This window comes from Penicillium digitatum, chromosome 1, assembly GCF_016767815.1.
Source record: "Penicillium digitatum chromosome 1, complete sequence".
Taxonomy (NCBI): Eukaryota; Fungi; Ascomycota; class Eurotiomycetes; order Eurotiales; family Aspergillaceae; genus Penicillium; species Penicillium digitatum.
In genome coordinates this window covers 6,128,920-6,147,596 of record NC_089384.1, presented here as the reverse complement: position 1 = coordinate 6,147,596, position 18,677 = coordinate 6,128,920, and the positions used below count along the sequence as shown (strand labels likewise).

At 49.3% G+C, this 18,677-nt stretch overlaps 7 protein-coding genes across 7 annotated transcripts; 3 read left to right on the top strand and 4 right to left on the bottom strand.

Annotated features, from left to right (window-relative positions):
- Positions 1 to 284: 284 nt before the first annotated feature.
- Positions 285 to 2,436, bottom strand: Pdw03_4446 (Alpha-L-rhamnosidase B, putative; the record flags this gene model as incomplete). The annotated part of the gene is made up of 3 exons (XM_014675655.1): positions 285 to 1,170; positions 1,221 to 1,492; positions 1,552 to 2,436. The coding sequence occupies 3 exons, from the start codon at positions 2,434 to 2,436 to the stop codon at positions 285 to 287; spliced, it is 2,043 nt and encodes a 680-aa protein (XP_014531141.1).
- A 455-nt stretch (positions 2,437 to 2,891) lies between these two features.
- On the top strand, positions 2,892 to 4,268 carry Pdw03_4445 (Extracellular exo-polygalacturonase, putative; the record flags this gene model as incomplete). Its single annotated transcript, XM_014675656.1, has 3 exons — positions 2,892 to 3,161; positions 3,212 to 3,578; positions 3,628 to 4,268. The coding sequence occupies 3 exons, from the start codon at positions 2,892 to 2,894 to the stop codon at positions 4,266 to 4,268; spliced, it is 1,278 nt and encodes a 425-aa protein (XP_014531142.1).
- A 1,541-nt stretch (positions 4,269 to 5,809) lies between these two features.
- On the top strand, positions 5,810 to 6,921 carry Pdw03_4444 (Isoflavone reductase family protein; the record flags this gene model as incomplete). Its single annotated transcript, XM_066100749.1, has 4 exons — positions 5,810 to 5,948; positions 6,002 to 6,031; positions 6,115 to 6,487; positions 6,567 to 6,921. The coding sequence occupies 4 exons, from the start codon at positions 5,810 to 5,812 to the stop codon at positions 6,919 to 6,921; spliced, it is 897 nt and encodes a 298-aa protein (XP_065956149.1).
- Positions 6,922 to 7,201: 280 nt separating this feature from the next.
- On the bottom strand, positions 7,202 to 10,848 carry Pdw03_4443 (Importin beta-3 subunit, putative; the record flags this gene model as incomplete). Its single annotated transcript, XM_014675658.1, has 6 exons — positions 7,202 to 7,409; positions 7,463 to 9,528; positions 9,582 to 10,013; positions 10,067 to 10,242; positions 10,313 to 10,535; positions 10,666 to 10,848. 6 exons carry the CDS (start codon positions 10,846 to 10,848, stop codon positions 7,202 to 7,204), a joined length of 3,288 nt encoding a protein of 1,095 aa, XP_014531144.1.
- A 755-nt stretch (positions 10,849 to 11,603) lies between these two features.
- Pdw03_4442 (Octicosapeptide/Phox/Bem1p) lies at positions 11,604 to 13,806 on the bottom strand (the record flags this gene model as incomplete). The annotated part of the gene is made up of 4 exons (XM_014675659.2): positions 11,604 to 12,425; positions 12,480 to 12,574; positions 12,636 to 13,509; positions 13,594 to 13,806. 4 exons carry the CDS (start codon positions 13,804 to 13,806, stop codon positions 11,604 to 11,606), a joined length of 2,004 nt encoding a protein of 667 aa, XP_014531145.2.
- A 132-nt stretch (positions 13,807 to 13,938) lies between these two features.
- On the top strand, positions 13,939 to 15,049 carry Pdw03_4441 (40S ribosomal protein S26E; the record flags this gene model as incomplete). Its single annotated transcript, XM_066100748.1, has 6 exons — positions 13,939 to 14,019; positions 14,156 to 14,240; positions 14,292 to 14,328; positions 14,532 to 14,659; positions 14,776 to 14,878; positions 14,944 to 15,049. The coding sequence occupies 6 exons, from the start codon at positions 13,939 to 13,941 to the stop codon at positions 15,047 to 15,049; spliced, it is 540 nt and encodes a 179-aa protein (XP_065956148.1).
- Positions 15,050 to 15,440: 391 nt separating this feature from the next.
- Pdw03_4440 (Putative Leucine rich repeat domain-containing protein) lies at positions 15,441 to 18,093 on the bottom strand (the record flags this gene model as incomplete). Its single annotated transcript, XM_014675662.2, has 3 exons — positions 15,441 to 17,303; positions 17,367 to 17,842; positions 17,904 to 18,093. The coding sequence occupies 3 exons, from the start codon at positions 18,091 to 18,093 to the stop codon at positions 15,441 to 15,443; spliced, it is 2,529 nt and encodes an 842-aa protein (XP_014531148.2).
- Positions 18,094 to 18,677: the final 584 nt, after the last annotated feature.

Sequence of the window (18,677 nt, the reverse complement as noted above, 5' to 3'; positions counted from 1 at the left end):
TGAGGAATCTCGAGGGCAGGATTGGCGGGTGACGGAGATGGAGTGTGGAGATTCACGTGATATGGCATCATCCACATCGTCATCTGTCAACAGATGACTTTGATGGAATGAGATAGCTCTTTTTTTTTTTTTTGTTGATAATGTTAGCGTTCTCCATATTCTATGTGAGATTAGACACAGCTTGATGGTGGCTAGTTAAATGACCAATTGTCTATAGAGAACGGCGGTGTATGCACCTTGAGATCTAGAAATTCCATCGACGAGATCTGGCCCTTGGATAATGCTTATTTGACAACTACCTCGTGAGAGCCACCAGTTACTTCAAAAGTGGCAGTACCATCGACGTAAGCCACTTCTATCATCAACTCGTCACCATCAATGGTAATCGAAGGCTTCTTCGACGCGGTGACATATGGCAAAGTGACATTCCCAACAGTACCCTTTGGAACCGAGAAAGCCAACACATATCCATTTGAATTCAAAGCCCAAGATGCCTTGAATTTTCCAAGAGAGGTGATAAAGCCAGCCTCGGCAAACTCCAGATCTCCAAATTGTGGCACGATTTTCCACGTTAATCCTAATGGGGAGACCACAGAGAGACCAACAACATACTCTGTCAACGCTGAGGTCGGACCGGAGGACCAGCCATGCGCATGTGAAACGTATGATGGATCATAGCCATACCCACGGTCCATCCGGTACCCGAAAGTCCCGTTCTGTAGATAGCCCTCAATCATGGTGCTCTCTGTGCCATTCGGGTTGTTGATATACCAACCCCAGCTGCGACGAATGAGTTCCAATGCGCGGGCAGGCTCGTGGGCAATGAAGTGACTTTGGATCTCGAAAGAGGATATGAACGAGGCAATGTTCTCGGGCAACTCAGGAGCCACGGCCCCTATGGGTGTCCAGTTCTTGAGAAGCTTTTCTGAAACGCGGGTTGTGCGCTCTTCGTTTACAATACCAAACACAACTGCCATGCTATTAGCATCTTGTGGATGTAAAGATGTCTCAGTTGCGTTGTCCTTAAAGGCGCCATGTGACTCGTCCCAGCAATAAGTGTTGATGGCTTTCTTGAGATTGGCGGCCTGAGAGCTCCAGATGCTTGAGAGATTAGTGGAGTCTCCAGCCCACAGAGAGAGAGATGCTCCTGTTTGAAGGGTCTGGTAGAGACTAGAATACGTTAGCTGGAGATGCTTCTGCACAGTGGATTTACAGCATACATCATCTGTGCTTCCGAATTGTTATAGCCTTGCTGCCATCTCGCCCAGTCTCGTGTGCCTGTAACGTTCAAAAGCCCGCTGGGATAAGTCACCTTTCCATATATATATTCCATGGCATGCTGATAACCATCCCAATTCGCCAACAAGAAGTCAGTGTCATTGGTATAAAGCACATATTTATAGGTGCCGATCATAGACCACATGTGATATGTGTCCGAGTCCTTCTGACTCAACGGTGGTCCTGACTCATCAAATGCGCCAGTTGTTCTGTTCTATAATTTCCAGCCTGGTCAGATCTATACCCAAAGGGGAAAAGGACAGTAGAACTCACCTGGGTATTGTACATAATCTGCAAAGCGTTTTTGACACTTTCCAAGTCTCCCAGACTCACAAAAGCCGAAGTAATGGCAATGCCCATATCACCAGGCCAAACTGCACGATCTCGCTTTGCGCCATCTACAATGATTGTGTCTCCCAGGCCAAGAGTTCCATTGTTCACCCAGCCAGATGTGATACCCTTTGTAACACGACCAGTATTCACAGGGACTTCATTCGTCTGCAGAGTATATGCCCCGCTATACCAGATACGATTCAAAAGCTCATCACTGCAGTGAAAGTATCCCTGATAAGCTCGGAGATTAGCCCAGGTGGGCTTAAACGCAAGCTCTAAGCTCAAATTGTCAATATGAACACTGGCCAAATCATCTGTGACCAAGAAGACCGTCAGATACCGGAATCCACCCCGCAAGTATTGGTCTGGCATGACATATGTGCCCTTCTCAGCTGACGAAATATTTGCATACAACGCGCCGTCATGATACAGAGCGCTTGACGAGTCCGACCACTCTCCAATCCAATTTTTGGCTTCTGTAAATGCCAGCCCTAGCGCTCCACTGCCGGTGGAGGTGTAGTCTATATGGACGATGCCACCTACTTCAATACTGAAGTCAAATACAATTAGTGATCCGTTGCCGTGTAATGTTGCTTTGTATGGACGCGAGGAGTCCGCGACAGCGTTGGTTTTCAACTCTGATAAGGTTGAGGTTGGTCGTACTGTTCGTGAAGCCGGTGCATATATGTTCTTTTCCCATGGCCCGCTGAACGCAGTGTCGGTTGGCCCAGAGCAAGTGGTATTACGCCAACAAGTGTCTGCAACCGATAGCGAGAAGAAAGACCAAAGAATCAATACGATGCTGTGCCAGTATAGCTGTGACATTGGTAGCTGAATGGGAAGAGAAAAATCTGTGTTTTGAACAAAATGAAAAAAAAAAAATTTGAAAAAAAACCTGAAGAATATTGATGATAGAGAATACTATAGACGGTGATGGTCAAGCTGTGCAACGGTGGAATTGGGGGGAGCTTCATTATTGCATTTTCGCGATAGGTGGAAGAATCAACGCAACGATGCTGATCATTACAGGATTTGTGCAAAGATCGACGTTAAAAATAATCAGAAAAGCTTAGAAAGTCAACTTTTTTGCTGCAAACTAGAGTCTTTTCCCCGCAGCCGATTTTCTCCGCGATGTCTACTCGGTGTAAAGACCACCGAGTGTAACACGCAATATCCAAGGAGGGTGCAGAGTGCTATCACCGGGGGATAAAAGACAGTGTTCTTTACTTCAAAAATGGAAAGTTAGACAGTCAAGTCTAGTTGTTGAGTCCGAGGTCACCATGCGATTATTCGGTACTCCTTCCCTGGCCCTGCCCTTAGGGCTGGCACTGTCAATTGTTGTATGTGCAAATGAAGAACGCAGCTCAAATGTCTGCACTGTGAAAGCCAATGGAAACCAGAAAGATGATGTTCCTAACCTGCTGGAAGCCTTCCACCGGTGTGGCAATGGTGGTACGATCATCTTTCCAGAGGACCAAGCCTACTGGATCGGTACTCGATTGAATCCCGTTGTAAATAATATAGCAATTGAATGGCGCGGGAAATGGACAGTAAGTGGGCTGTCACTAGAGCCAATGATAATGCAACTAATCTGGGCTAGTTCTCTGATGACCTGGATTACTGGCGCAAGAATTCGTACCCAGTTGCCTTTCAAAACCACGCTGCTGGATTCATTATCACAGGCCACAATATCACGATCGACGGACACGGTACTGGTGGTATTGATGGCAATGGGAATTCATGGTACACAGCCGAGAAAGGCGACACGCAGCCCGGCAGACCGATGCCGTTTGTATTTTGGAATGTATCAGAGGTCAGTGTGGAAAATTTCCATGTCAAAGATCCTCAGTTGTGGAGCATAAATATTATGAACGGAACCAACATGCGCTTCAATAATATCTACTGCAATGCGACTGCGGTGGATGCACCATACGGCGAGAATTGGGTCCAGAATACAGACGGATTTGGTATGTCCATCACTCCGGTTTCCTCGCCATTGACTAACACTGTCGATAGATACGATGGATGCGCAGAATATCCAATTAAGTAATTTCATATACCAAGGCGGCGATGACTGTGTGGCGATCAAACCACGATCGTACAATATCGATATCCACAATGTCACCTGTCGAGGTGGAAATGGGATTGCTATAGGCAGTCTGGGCCAATATCAGGAGAACTCCAGTGTGGCTAATATCCGTATTGACCAGGTCAAGGTGATCCGATACAACGAGGACATGCACAACAGTGCGTATATCAAAACGTGGGTCGGTGCACTTGTACCACAGAGCTCGTATGAGAGTGCTGGACTCGCTTGCGGGGGTGGCTGGGGCAGCATTCGGAATGTGTCGCTGTCAAACTTTGAAATCCATGGAGCCAATGCTGGACCTGCTATCACACAGGACAGTGGAAACAATGGCTCGTATTCGGGCACCAGTTTGATGAGTATTTCCGATGTCGCATTTGTCAATTTTACGGGCTATATTGAGAGCACTTCGATGAAGGTGGCATCTGTTTCATGCTCAAATGTGCACCCGTGCTATAATATCGATTTCGAAAACGTGGTTTTATACCCAAAGGAAAATGCGACGACACCGGGGGTTGGGTCGTGCAAGTATACAATGGAAGGGGGGGTACATGGGCTCGTTGGATGCTAAATGACCTGTTCCTATCAGTCACACCAGCAAGTCATCAGACAGGAGAACTCAACCCATGGTTGTCCATATGCTGTACATGAAAAAACAACTAAATGGATAAGATTTGAGCAGTTCTGTGTCCAGAACAAAAACATGAGACAACTTGTGCTTAAGCATAAATCGAACCATAAATTTAGAGCCCCACAGCCCCACACGCACTTTCTTGTATGACGTTCGATGTTATACTTGGACATTCCCAAGGTTAACTGTAATTTGCTTTTTTCTTCTTTTAGCCTTATCTCCACCTCACTGACTGCCTATAACCATGCTATTAGGTCAGAGGAAACAGTTGGACCAGCCTTTAAAGGCCGTGAGCGCCCACTTCATTCCCACGGCATAGCCTCTCCCCCAACTCCGCAACTATATCACGCTATCTCAGTGGCACGTTCCAGGCTTCTCGTATATCTTTGATCTGCTCAGGATCATTGGCGCAAAAATACCGATGGAATAAACTAGCACAATGCCAACCGCGAAAAACAAACTAGCGAGCGCCATTTTCTGTTTCAAGATTCGGTCGTGTTAGAGGTGCTACATGCCCCCTCTGGAGCCTGGCAAGCATTTGACTGGGGCGATATTTTGGATGCCATCATCCGCAAATTAGGAGTGCTTCGGTCCTTGAGCGATGTCAAAGTAGTGCGGGAACAACTGGATGGACTGGCGGAGAATATTCTACATGACAGTTGGTGCAAGATAAGACCTAGTGCCATTGAAGGAGAAGTCTTAGGTACTGGAAATCTCGGAGATGGTAGTTGGAACGTTCAGCGGGATGAGACGAAGATATGATTTGATTCCATTGTTCTTTCACAATCCGACCTTTTCAATACCCATCAAATCCCCAGCTTCCGTTTAATTCCCCACAGTGGTGCTTCTCATTCGCCCAAGTCGTGTTCCCTCCAAAATCTTCTCTATCCAAAGCAAAATCCCAATAGAGCAGCTTCATAACTAGTATCATACTTGCATAAGCAGCATCTACATTCGCTCACCACCCATTTATTAAAGCACATAAATGAAAATGAACTGGAAAGGACCCAGTGAGATAGTCTAGATATCATTTTCGAGGAGTTTACATCGGAAGGAGTGGGTTAGGGAGGGCTCATCTTATCATGATTGGTTTCGCGATTCTGTCGTGGGAAAAGTCCCTAAAAACCTCTTGGCAAGTGAGTAGATATTTTGACATTGATTCAACTATGTTCAAGTTTCTAGTTTCCAATTTCAATTGGGTTTGGTGATCGCAACGATCTATATATCTGCGGCACAAACCTATAGATATCCTAGCAATTCCACTCCCAATGCAACATAAGAAGCTTGTCTCTCATTTCACTCCGTTGAACTAGACTGATGATTGAATATAGACCTTGGAGGCCTCTCCCAATTAATTTATAAGCAGGACCCCCACACTTGAGCACCCCACATTTCACGTTAGGCATACATACGTTTGCGCCATCTCTTTAAGGGCACACGGTCGAGAAATTCTCAAATTCTCACAGCAAAACTATACAGCAATGTCTTTCGCCAAGAAAATTCTTCTATTTGGCGCAACAGGGAATATCGGCTCATTCATCCTGGACGCTATCCTATCCGAGCGCTCTCGATTCGGCCGCGTCGTCATCTTCACTTCCCCGCAAACAGCGGAAACCAAAGGTACAACAAGCTGAAAGAGCAAGCCGTAGAAGTGATTGTGGGCAATATTGAAGATGAGAATGCAGTGAAAGGAGCATATGAGGGTACGAAACCCCGTTGTCCCATGCATAATGACTTAACATTCGCCCAAATCAACGACGCACAGGCTAACCGCTAAGCCGAACAGGAATCGACACTGTGATTTCAGCCCTAGGCCGCAACACCCTGGCCCAACAGATTCCTCTTATCAGACTTGCAGCCGCGAGTCCCACTGTGAAATGGTTCCTACCCTCTGAGTACGGCACAGATATTAGATACGGGCCGGCTTCGGCGAACGAGAAGCCGCATCAGCTGAAGCTGACAGTGCGCGCATATCTTGAGAATGAGATCTCACGCGACGACCTCGCTTATTCTTATGTAGTCACTGGCCCATTTGCGGAGATGTATCTTCATCTCGTGCCTGGGTGGGAGGAGGCTGGCGGGTGGGATGTTAAAGGGCGGAGGGCTGTTTTGTTGGGCGAGAAGGGGAAGGGAGAGGTTAGCTTGACGACGATGAAGGAGTTCGTTTCCTTTCCTTCTTCTTTTTTGTGTTTTTATTTCGTTAGTATGGATGGGACTATTGGCTGACTATTCCGCTAGTGTTGGGACTCTGGTCCTGAACACTCTGCTTCATGCTACGGCTGAGACACGCAACGCTGCCTTGTGTGTTAACTCGTTTACCACGAGCCCTGACCAGATTCAGGCGGAGTTTGAGCGCCAGCTTGACGGCCAGCCGTGGGATGTGTCGCGTACATCGCTGAAGAATTTGCGCGAGGCGGAGGCTGCGGCGTGGGAGGCTGGGAACCCGGCGGCTACTGTGTTGACTTTGCGTCGGATCTGGGGTGAAGGCGGGACGCTGTATACGAAGCGGGCTAATGGATTGATTGAGGAGCCGAAGGTGATGGGACTGGAGGATGTGGTTGCGAATGAGATCCAGAGGGTATCGAAGTCGTAAATAATTTGACTTCGCTTGTTACTATATAACAGCTGGCCACATAGTTAACCAACTAGTTCACCAAGACCGACATTAGTTCTACATGAAAATCGCGCACATTGTGGAATCCAACGTCTAAGGCTCATGGCATTCATACGTAGGAGCTAAGAATTAAAAAAACGTGTCGGGGGGGAGGGGGATTCGGGTAACTTCAGATTTCACATGACTGAGGGGAATGATTCGGGAAACAAAAAAAAAAGGGAAAAAAGCCCTGCCGGATATAAAACAAAAGGGTTGAGCTTTATTGGAAGAACTTGCGCACTCTTTCCTGGCTGGCCGGGTCCACAGAAGCCAGAATTTGGTCGGCATTTGCGCCAGTCACTACCACCAGCTGTTTGGCAGATGTGGCCACCCGGGCAGCAGTCTGGCCCTGTAGGGTAGCCGCCTCAAGCGCCTGCACGATGAAACCAAAGACACGGTCAGCTTTGGCAAAGACAGCCGGGTTTTGCCTGGTAGTAAAACATTAGTATGAGGATGAGGGAGGTTGATCAAGACAACATACTGGTCAATCAACTGTGCAATAAAGGAATAGGCATAGGGAGCAGCCTCCTCGTCGTAGGTAATGGGCAATGTCTCGATCCAGTTAGCCACAACATCCTGGGGAGCTTGAACCTTGGAAGGGTTGTAGTGCAGAATCTTGGCAATACTGGCAGATGCATTCTCGGTCGCGAACACATTCTCTTCTGTGCGGGATTGCGCATGCTGTGTAACCTGGAACAAGCTGGGGAGGCTGGCTGCCACAAAGTCGCTCCAGGCGGCACCACCCTTCTGCGCAGCCACACCCACTCCGTACGCCGCTGCCTGACGGTTAGCGGCGTTCTCATCTCGCAGACCGGAAGCCAAAGGCTGCATAATATGGTCCTTGAACGCCCACGACTCTTCGCCACAGAATTCAAGCACGTCATCCATGATGCAAAGAGCCCACTGTCGTTGTGTTGGGTCTTGGCTTGTGATAAAAGCGTCGTAGAATGGAATCAATTGCTGCCAGGTTGGCAAGAACGAGTTGCCCTGGTTCTTAAAGATGGTGTGGAACGCCTTGTTCATGTCACTCAATAGGTTTTGGTCATCCTCCACGGCGTACTCAAAGTCTAGGTTCTCCTCGTCACCATCTTCGAGCTCGGCCTGCTCCTCCAGACGTTGCTTCACGCGCATCTGGTAGTCTTCGAGGGTCGACTTCGCCGATTCAATGAACGCCTGCAAGTGCTGGGGGGTGAGGGAGTTTCTGCCAACCACCTCTACTGATTCGTAGAAGCACTGGTACATCTCAGCCAGCGTGTCAACTGTCGGCTCTGCGCTCAGAACCTCGATGATCTTCTCTGCAACCTTGTTCCACATTTCGGCGAAGCCCGGTGACTGGCCACCGTGTGCCTTCTTGTAGGAGTTCAGCAGTTGAGGGATCAGCTTAGCAGCTGATACTCGAACGGGGTCGTGGAAGAAAAAGGCAAGACCAGGGACCGCAATTTTCTCCATTGTTTCCAGGACGTAAGCCTCGAAGTTTTCCTCGAGAATTTGGGCGTAAATCGTGATCAATTCGATAGCAGTGTTCTTGTCTTCAAGAGCACTGGTCTTGATACCTATAATCTTACCCTTGAGCGGCACCAGCTCCCAGCCATCATCCTGCTCAACCTGTTCAATCTGATCCTCGTCATCCAGCAGCTGAATATCGGCCTTGGCGGCAGCCACGGTCAGAAGAGGCGGCATAACACCGGGGAGATAAGGCACGAAGTCTTGGCCTAAAACGCGGCACATGCGGCCCCAGCAATGAAGGAGGTACTGTGACTGTGGGTCGTCGGCGTCGACGATATTTTGCTGAATGTGGCCGAGAATCTGCACAAGGTTCAGGGCGTCTTGACCCATCTTCTCCTTGCCTACGGCGAGTGCGATGAGAGTAGCACACTCCATGGCCTTGGCACGAAGAAGGCGGTACTCCTTACCCTGTTCCTCCTTGAGGACATTGAGCAAGAGAGGCATTAGAGTGGTATAATACTGATCGAAAGCGGCCTCGGCGGAATCGGCAATGGTGGCAATGGTGGACAACGCCTGCTCTTGCAGATAACGCTTAGGGCTGCGCAAAAGATCCAGGAGATGACTGAGAAGGTTTCCAAGGTATGGTTCCAAGGTGCTGCGCTCAGCCTCCTCACAGAAGTTGACGAGAGCGGCGGCAGCGTGGGACTGCACACGCGGCTCGGTAGAAGCGAGAACGGGAATGATGTTAGTGAGGACGATTTCGTGGTACTTCTCCTGCATGGTACCGGCAAAGTCGGTACTCATTTGACCAAGAGCGTTGCAGCCTGCATAGCGGACTCGGGGGTGAGCGTCCTGGAGGGCAGGAACAACAAGTGCTAGAACTTGGTCCAGCTCACCGACCATCAGGTCGCGACAACCTTCGGAGATGGCGGAGATGGCCATCAAAGCAGCATGGCGGTCGCGCCAGTTGGTAGAAGACATCATGCGAGGAATCCAAGAGAATGCGGGTTGGAGGATGGCTTGTCCACCCAATTTGTTGGCGAGACGATCCATGCACTGCTCACCGGCGATGTGATTGAGGTCGTTCTCTTCAGGCTCAAGCTGTGACTAGTCAGTAACATGCCAATTAAAATGTCAGAAATGCAAACGCTTACATCTTCAGACGCGTTCCATTCCTCCGCATCATCGTCATCCGCACCGACATCAGTCATCAGACTCAGACACTGTGTGACCATTTCCTGTGCGAACTCCGGCTCTTTTTTGCACATGTTCGGGGCGTAATCGGCAAAGGTAGCCATCAATTCCAGTGCGTTCTGGCGCACCTGGTCACTGAGCTCCTTGTCGCCAATGACACTGACGCTGAACTTAACCAGGTTGTTGAACATGGCCTTGAACATTTTCGGGCAGATTTCAGCTAATTCGACCAGGGCGAGCAGTGCCGAGGACAGCTCCTCGCTCTCAGAGGACTCCTTGAGAGGAGGAAGAATGTTGAGAAGATCTGGCATGAGGCCGAAGAACTTGGGCTGGGACTTTTTGGAGATCGAACGGAACAACGAAGCGAAGGCTTCCATAGCGGAAATCCGCACCTGATGAAATGGTCAAAATTGAGTTCGAAATGCATAGCCAGATGTCGACATACGGAAATGTTATCGTCCTTGAAACCCTTCGTAAAAACCTCCACGACAGCGTCTTCGTGCTGCTTCTCAATGATACCGGGGGTGGTCGTGAACACACGGTATGCGGTTTCCCGCAGGCCCGAGTCCGGGCTCTGACTTGCCTGGAAGAGAACACCGAGGAGTTCAGGCCACTGTTCGTCTAAAAATCACAGGTGAAATCGTCAGAACCAACAGTCCTTATTTCGTCAAGGGTAGTTCGAATCGCATACCATTGTCGGTGTATTGACGAGCAACCTCGGCCAGTGTGTCTCCAATCTTCTTGCGTACATCGGTAACAGTTTCACTGGTCAGGCTTACCACTAATTTCTCACGAATGGCGATTCGCTGCTCGTTGGGGAGGCTCGAAAAAATCTCCTTGTTGTCACCTGTGGCGGGATCCTTTCGGGTTTTTGTTGCAATTCTTCGGAAAAGCACGGCGGAGAAAGCACGTGTCTGTCAACAGAAGTTTCCCATTAGCTTTTATCCCAAATCAAAGTGAAATTCGACTGTTGGTTCGATCGTCGGTGGTTTGCAACACCACTCCTTTCAAGCAACCGCACCCCTAGAGTCCAGTGCAACTTACTATTATGTCCTCTGCACCCGCAAGCTGCTCCGCCAATCCCATCAAAAGGACATCTGGTCGGTTCTGAACCCAGTCATTGTTAAGCTGGTCTTCCGCCTGGGATCTGACGACATTGTCGGGCGTGCTCAAGGCGCGGAGCAGCTGAGAAAGCGCGGTGTGGATTTCGGGAGGTAGGAGGGACATGTTGGGCGTGTCTGTTCCCAAATTCCAGACGATCCAAGCAACCCAGTTCTTTCAACCCTCGTAGAAGTGATTTGGTGGGGATAGAGGGGTGGGATGAAGGCGAGGAGTTTTGTTTTTTGGTGGGGCGGGGAGAGAGGGAAAAAAGAAGAATTTCTGATTAGGAGAACGATAGATGGATAGGCCCTTGGGATTGAAGAATGGAAGTGCCGCTCTATACACACACAACTAGAGGAACCTATATTCAATTAAGGATGTCGAGATCTTCAGATCTGATTTATTTTTGACAGAATCTGCATTTTTAATGTACGAAAAATTCAAGGACAACCTACAGAGTCTATAGTGATGATGATCGCATCTGGACGCTAAACCAAATACGGTAGTTCCAGGCCTCAAGGCCAATTAAAGTCGAACAGAGACAACTATGAACGTTCTCAAACGTTATTGATCCGGTCAAAGATTTAGTTACTCTGTAGGCTACCACGGTAATGGATAAATGGAATCGTCGGATCCCAGTCTATCTTTAACAATTATTTGCATTGAAGGCTAAACTAAGGCCGCAACTGCTCACACGAACAGCGGTATCAGAACGCGACACGGAATATCGATATTAAAACAAAACGGGTATGCAACACTGCGGACAGGAAAAGAATCTACTACGCTTTCTCAGGGTGCTTGACTTTGAAGTCGAACGAGTCAAAGGGAAGCATTTGGAGAGAAAAAGAGGGTTTTGGGAACGGATCAAAGGCCAAAAATTTTCACCGGCCACTGGAGCGGCCGAGAATGAATACACCCGCAATAACAGCAGCCAGTGTGACGATAGCACCGGGAAGCAGCAAATCATTGGGGACACCGGCAATCAAATGCTCGTTTGGCGCGCGAGAGGGTATGGCTTGCTGCTGGGGAATGGCCTTGCTCACGGGGGATTCTTGTGATGCGGGTTCTTCAGCAACGCTTTGCTCTTCGCTAGGAGTAACAATCTTAACATGATGGGGTTCAGCCGCAGCAGGGATAGGTGGCTGGGTGGGGTCGTGGACAAACAGAATGACCTTGTCGCGGTAGGTACGGCGGGCCAAATCGATGGCATCCGCCATGTCTTGATCCGTGGTGATGGAGACAGTATCACCTTCGTTATCCAGGTAGCTGAGCGCATATCCAGTGTTGCTCAGGCAGCCCTCCTCAACGGTAGCCTCGCCACCAACAGCCTCAACTTCCTTGCCAAGTTTCGCTGTGACTTGCGCTACAAGGTCAGTAACACCATTGATAGAAAGGACGTTCACACGGTGCACTCTGCCACCAGGGGCTTTGAACTTGAAGGGGAATGGAGTAGGAGCAGCTGGTTCTGCTGGGAAATGCTGAGAAACAACCTCGGAATGCTCATCACCGTGGTGTGATGCCGAGTCTGTAGGAAGAAGACTGTTGTCGTAGCCTGAGCGAGTGAGGTCGGGGCTCACAACTGAGCGGGTATTCGGTTGCTGGCTGTGGCCGCCAGAGACCATAGAGTCTGACTCGTGATCCATTGATAACCAAAATTTGTTCCATGCGGGACCCTCCTCATCTTGGGTTGACATGTTATTGATCTGAGTACATTAGTCGAAATGTTTGTATGTCAGACCTGTTACTATCAAACATACCTGTTCAAGAGTGGCATAGGTGAGCTTTAACACATCTACCATGCCGACAATTTCACCGCCCTCGTTCATCACGGGTAGGTTAAGATAGTGACCGTCTGTTGCAGAGTTAGCATACTTTGGGTTTTAGTTTTAATTGCTGACTTTGAAATAACTGACCGTGCATCTTGCGAAGCGCAGCTTGTATGCTCATATCTGACGGGGCGAAATCGGGGTGAGGAGTCATAACACGGACAACGCTGCAAGTGGAAGGGTCAAGGCCAGGAGCAATAACACGGAGAACAATGTCCTTGCTAGTAAAGATACCAGTGATCGAGCCTTGGTCCTGGACCAGCAGAGCAGTAGTGTGGTTTTCTTTCATCAGAGCCGCAGCATCCTTGACAGTTGTGCGGACCGAAACAGTGACCGGCGGCAAGCCATCTAGGACGGTCTCAAGGGTAGGGCCGGACATCTTCGATCGCAATGCCTCCACATATTGAATGACTTGCTGGGGCTGACTAGAGCCAAGCTCCGTCTGCACACCCTCCAGCGCATCGTAGAGTTTGCGAGACGAACTATATGCGCGTTCCAACTTTTCCATAGCATCATAGAAGCACTTGGTAATATCCAAAACACCAGAGATATCCTGATTCTCATCCATGACCGGCAAATGTCTGAATCCCTTCCGCACCATAAGATCGAGCGCGTCGGTAGCGCTGGTGTCTGTCCTCGCGCACAACGGGTTCTTGGTCATGATCTCAGCGACGGAGACCTCTCGCGCCTTCAGGCCCATTCCCACGACTCGAAACGCCAGATCCTTGGCAGTGAAAATTCCCGCGATGCGCTCATTATCGTCGGTGACCAACACACAGTCCTCTCTCTTCGCGGCCATAAGCTGAGCGGCCTCTGCGATGCTCATAGCGGGCTTGATCTGGAGGGCCTGGCTAGGCTTCAGGGCGAGCACGGTGCCGGGAGGAGCTTTGCGGGAGCTCCTCGATTTTGCCGGGGTGTTCCTCTTTTTGCTGAGGTCGGCCTCCATTTTGCGGCGGATAGCCTTGTGTGGAGGTTAGTCAAATGCCAAAGCTCAAATATCAAATTGAGCGCCAGGAGATCACTCCCTCGGGCTGCCATGACGTACCTCATCACGTTTCGACTGGTTCTGTCGCTGTCTGCTACTTGCGGCGCTCATTGTGCCGCTTCCAACTTCGCTAGAGGGTGCGTTGTTTGCGGCTGAAGATTCTGGCCTGGGTCGGGGGATATGGGAAGCGTTGGGATCATTTCCAAAGTCGGGCAGCCTTCCTCTCCCGACGGTCTGATTGGGCTTTCCCCGAAAAGTACCTATGGCAGACATGATAGTGCCGAAAGGGGAAATTCTCAAAAAATGGAGGGAATTGAAGGGAGATGACACAAAAAAAAACAAGGACGTCAAGTTGGGAGACTGGTATGGGAGGAAACGCAAGGAGGATTTCTGGGAGGGAGAAGAATGGGCAGTTCAATGGTCGAACCCAACAGGGGTGTTTCTTTCGATGGTCGGAGATCAGGAGCCGTAACAATCAGCGACACGGTATAATCCGGGCGCTAGGCCAAATTAGGTGGAAACACTGCTTGTGACTCTTTTCACGTGATCAAAGTGATTCCGAGATCTCACCGCCTGAGATTTGAGGCACCAGCCCCGTGACCCATCTCGCTTAAGGGCTTAGGGCTACCCGCACAACGGAATCCAATCCATCCCGAAAGAGACTTTGTGTGAGCGAGCTTCGACAACCCACTCCCGACAAGTTAACCGTACGCTATCTCCCCCCCTTCCCTCACAGGCCAATACCTAACCATCCACAGAACAAACCGTCAAAATGGTCAAGAAGAGGGCGAACAAGTAAGACCAACAAATCCCCCCATCTCGGTGAAGCAGTATCCCATTCGACATCTCCGCAATGACGCCGACGGAAGCGCACACGACATCCATCTTCAAAAACATCGAAAATTGCGACCTACGCACATTGCCGGACAAGAAGAATGGGAGACTGGATTTCGATTGATTCGCAACTTCAGGGGCACGGTGACTAATTGATTTGATAGCGGCCGCAACAAGAATGGCCGCGGCCACGTCAAGCCTGTGCGTTGCTCCAACTGCGCTCGCTGCACCCCCAAGGACAAGGCCATCAAGCGCTTCACCATCCGCAACATGGTCGAGTCCGCTGCCATCCGTACGTGACAATTTTCCCGAAACCTCGAATCTACGACAAGATCGCAGATCTATGGCTGCGACCCATCCGAGGAATTTCAAGACGAATCAGTTCAACTAACGATTACCGTTTTGCAGGTGACATCTCCGAGGCTTCCGTCTTCGCTGAGTACTCTGTCCCCAAGATGTACCTGAAGCTCCAGTACTGTGTGTCCTGCGCCATTCACGGCAAGATTGTCCGGTACGTTTTTGCCGATTCTTCTTCAGTACCTAATCGCCTTCCATATGCTAATTGCTCGCCAATAGTGTTCGTTCCCGCGAAGGCCGCCGCAACCGTGCTCCCCCTCCCCGTATTCGCTTCAACAAGGACGGCAAGAAGCTCCAGCCCCCTACTGCCGCCAAGGCTTTGTAAGGAGATGAATGTCGCACGACGAACAAAATAAAATGGAACTAGTTTGAAATGAATTCTTTTATTTTGTCTTCACTCTTCGCATTGGTGTTCTTCTCGACCGGATCGCAGGGGTGATGCTCGGTCCCGAAACCGCCGGCCTGCTCCTTCACTGAGGATGAGAAAGATGGCACCAATTGTGCGATGAAGGCAGGTTGGATGTCTCTTTAGCATTGTGATGTTTGTGAGCCCGTTGACGACGGCTTGTTATGACTGGGAGGAAGGATGGTTCATGTCCAAATGAGGACTTCAAAATATCAAAAATTCCTACAAATTTGACCGCATGACGTAGAAGTTTTCAGTTGTAGCATGGGTATATCGCTAAGTTCAAAATTCATTGGTACAAGTACCCCTTCTAGACATGGTCTCCGTTCAAATCTAGTGTTCCAGCCCGCACCTTTGGCGGGTTCCGCACTACCTTCACCTCTCCCTTCCAATGACCTTCAACGTAATGTGATAAAGAAATATGGGGCGATGAGGGCATAAGTAGGCCGAAAGCATTCGTGCTAAGCGTGCTTCGCCGTCCTCTCTCACGACGAACCACTTGCTCATACTCAGCTCTTTTGCCGCGACGAAAAGCCGCAAGCTCTGCGACAAGGTCAATCGTCGGAACCTGGGACCGCTGCTTTCTGTGTCCAGCAGTCCCCGATGAACCAGGGTTTATGTCAATTTGTGGGAGGTGACACCCGACTTGGGGAGAATCAGGTGAATGCAACGAGTCATCCTCAGAGGGCATATGCGAGACCTTTTCGTTGAGCCCTGTCGTTGGAAAGTATTTGCTAGTATCATTTTCAGGGACTCCACACTCTTCTTCGCCAAAGAAGCTGAAGTCATCAGCAGCTGCAGACCAGAGATTCTCTGAGTCACGGTCACCAGTGCTTGAATGGCCTGTAGCATTATGTTGATTTCCGGGTTTCCATGAAGTTAATTTGGAGGTATCCACAGGTGTGATTTCGAGAACGAGACGCCGCAAGCCAAAGAGAGATCGTGACCACTGCTGCTCGGCTTGCATGCGCGCTTGCCCTGGTGGGAGGGTGTAATCTGATCCAGCTTGTAGAGTTGCTAGCAATGCTTCGTTTGAGCAGTCAGTAATGAATCGAGTCAGGGCAGACAGTATTGATGAATTAGGCGTCACATGCGAGGGTACATCTGTCAGTACCAAAGTTTCCATGTGAGGAATACAAGATGGGTGTAGGTAAGGGAACCTATTTTCTTTCCCACCATGTAAAGGGATTGATTGGTTGCCTGGTCGCTTTGCTAATAATTCCTGTACTGCTTGTGTGAGAAAATCATCCAGCGAGATTGGGGAGGTGCATTGCAAGGTCGACTGAAGAGAGAAATCTATCGCGAGCGTGTCGTAGTCCGAATATATTGAGGTAGACGGCAAGGTACCTCCCTCCGCCTGCTCTATACCCCAGGTGTCCGCCCTGGAAGTACCAAATGTCGCACATCCATTGGCGCTATTGTGTACAGAGACGGGCTGCACAGCCTCCGGAGCAGAAGCCGGTCCACGCCTGGCCGACGGTGCAGGCTCATCCTCATAGGCTGTCAATTCCTGCTGCGAAGTCTTTAGCTTTTTTACCGTTGAGCATGCGCTGGTTGAAGCGGTCATTGCTGTATCCGCAAGTTCAAGTAGAGATCCTATCTTTTCGGGCAACTCATAGACTTGCTGGAAGGCATCCAGCTCGGATTGCTCGACTTCCCTGAAGTTCTCTTGATCCGAAAGCTCTGGATGAAACTCATCATTGGATACAGCGTCTTTATCTGGTGGTTGGCCAGTGAGAACAGCATGATGTGCTCGGAAATAGATCAAATTTTCCCCTGCAATCTTATCCAAGATTGGGACTAGCTTCTCGGCTCCGGAATTATTCTCTTTCCCATAACAATGCGTCTGACGTGCCTTATCCGAGGATCTTATGGTCCCGAAATCCAAAGCGTGTAGCCGGGACGATAGCAAAAGACTCACCACAGCTGCCATAGAAATTTGATTCCCAGAAATATAAAGATGTGTGATTCCCGCATGCGGTAAGTCTTCAACCCATGGATGGAATAAAACAGGCTGAGCGAGAAGCCTCATAAACTGATCCTCCAAGTCTGGCCGTTTGAAGAAGTCTGAGCTGGACTCGTTGGCTGCAAAGTGCGAGAAGGGATCTAGCGAATCGATGGGTAGCCTTGAACTTCGCTGCTTTTCTCTTCCGTTTAGCGGGAGAAAGGATTCCTGTAGCAGGGAGCGAATTGCCGTGTCAGTGAGCATGTTGTCTCTCAAATCCAAACAACATACTCTTTGTCCAATCGCATTGGCTAAAAATTCGGCGTCATTGTCCTTCAGCCCAATGCCACGCAATTTAAGTACCCGGAGAAATGGCATTTGAGCTAGTGTAGACAGTACATTTCGGTCTCGTGCCGGGGTGGTGTACGAAAGATCGAGGTAGGTCAATGCCGGAAACAAGAGCAGAGTCTGTGCGAAGCCTGCAGAAGTAGTATTTGGCTCACTTTCAGCCAGTAAGAGCCGTATATTATACTGCCTGGGCTTATCGTGGGTTTTCAACGCTCTCATTGCATTGTGATCAAAGAAAGGCAACTTCGAGACCATCAGACGCCGAAGAGATGGCAGGCATTCGAGAATGTCCCTCAACCAGCCCGATCGTGGATCACCATACAGCTCAGAGAGAGCGGATGGGAGATGAAGGGTATGGGTCAACGCCCGCGCCTCTTGCCGGGCGTATTTGAGCGTTCTTCGGAAGCGAGTGAGAGCCACTGCGTGATCCGATCAGATATTGCTTTTTGAGCAATCGCTGTTGTTCTTAAATTTACTTACCGTAGACTACATCGTTATTTGTACCAAAATGAGATGCAGGGTCGCCCCAGAGGAAGGGCATAAATAGACCATGCCATCTGTGGCAGACTAAAGATGCAGCGTAAAGGTCACTGGAAGGGATGTAGCGGGCAATAATTATCCAAGCATCTCTGTCCGTTGCAGATCTGTAAGATGGAGGAATGAGATCCATGCTTGCTATGTAATTAGATTCTCAAAGACATTGTGCACAATGATTGATTTCAAAGATGATGGAAATCCCAGGGGGACCTCGGGAGTTTGGCCCCAACGAGTTGCCCGACTCAGTCACGTAATTTTCTAGCACCCTTTTAGCCTAAACCGTTGGTTTTAGGAATCCAAATCTACTCACTTTAAATTAATTCTATTATATTTTCGCACTTCGGGCTATCTGTGAAGGTCGGTTTGATTTCAAGACCAGTTATGACGTGGCTGACAAAGCTTATGAACAGGCGCCAGATGCAGCCAGCCCACACACAGTTTTGCAACTACATTGAAGAAGTGCTTCAAAAAGCTCCAATGGACAATTTGTAACATTTCCATTTTTTCAAGTGATAATAAAAACACGCAATTTAACATCTCTCAAATCGTTCTCACTCATCCTCAAGTATGAGAGAAAGAGAGGGGAGGGGATTCACGGGCGGTAGACTTGGTACTGGATTCCCGGAAAAATATACGGACCGCTAGAATGGCGACGTCTATTTAAATCAAATGTATGTCATGTTTGTCATGTTTAGTTAGCTTTGTCCGTATGGATTG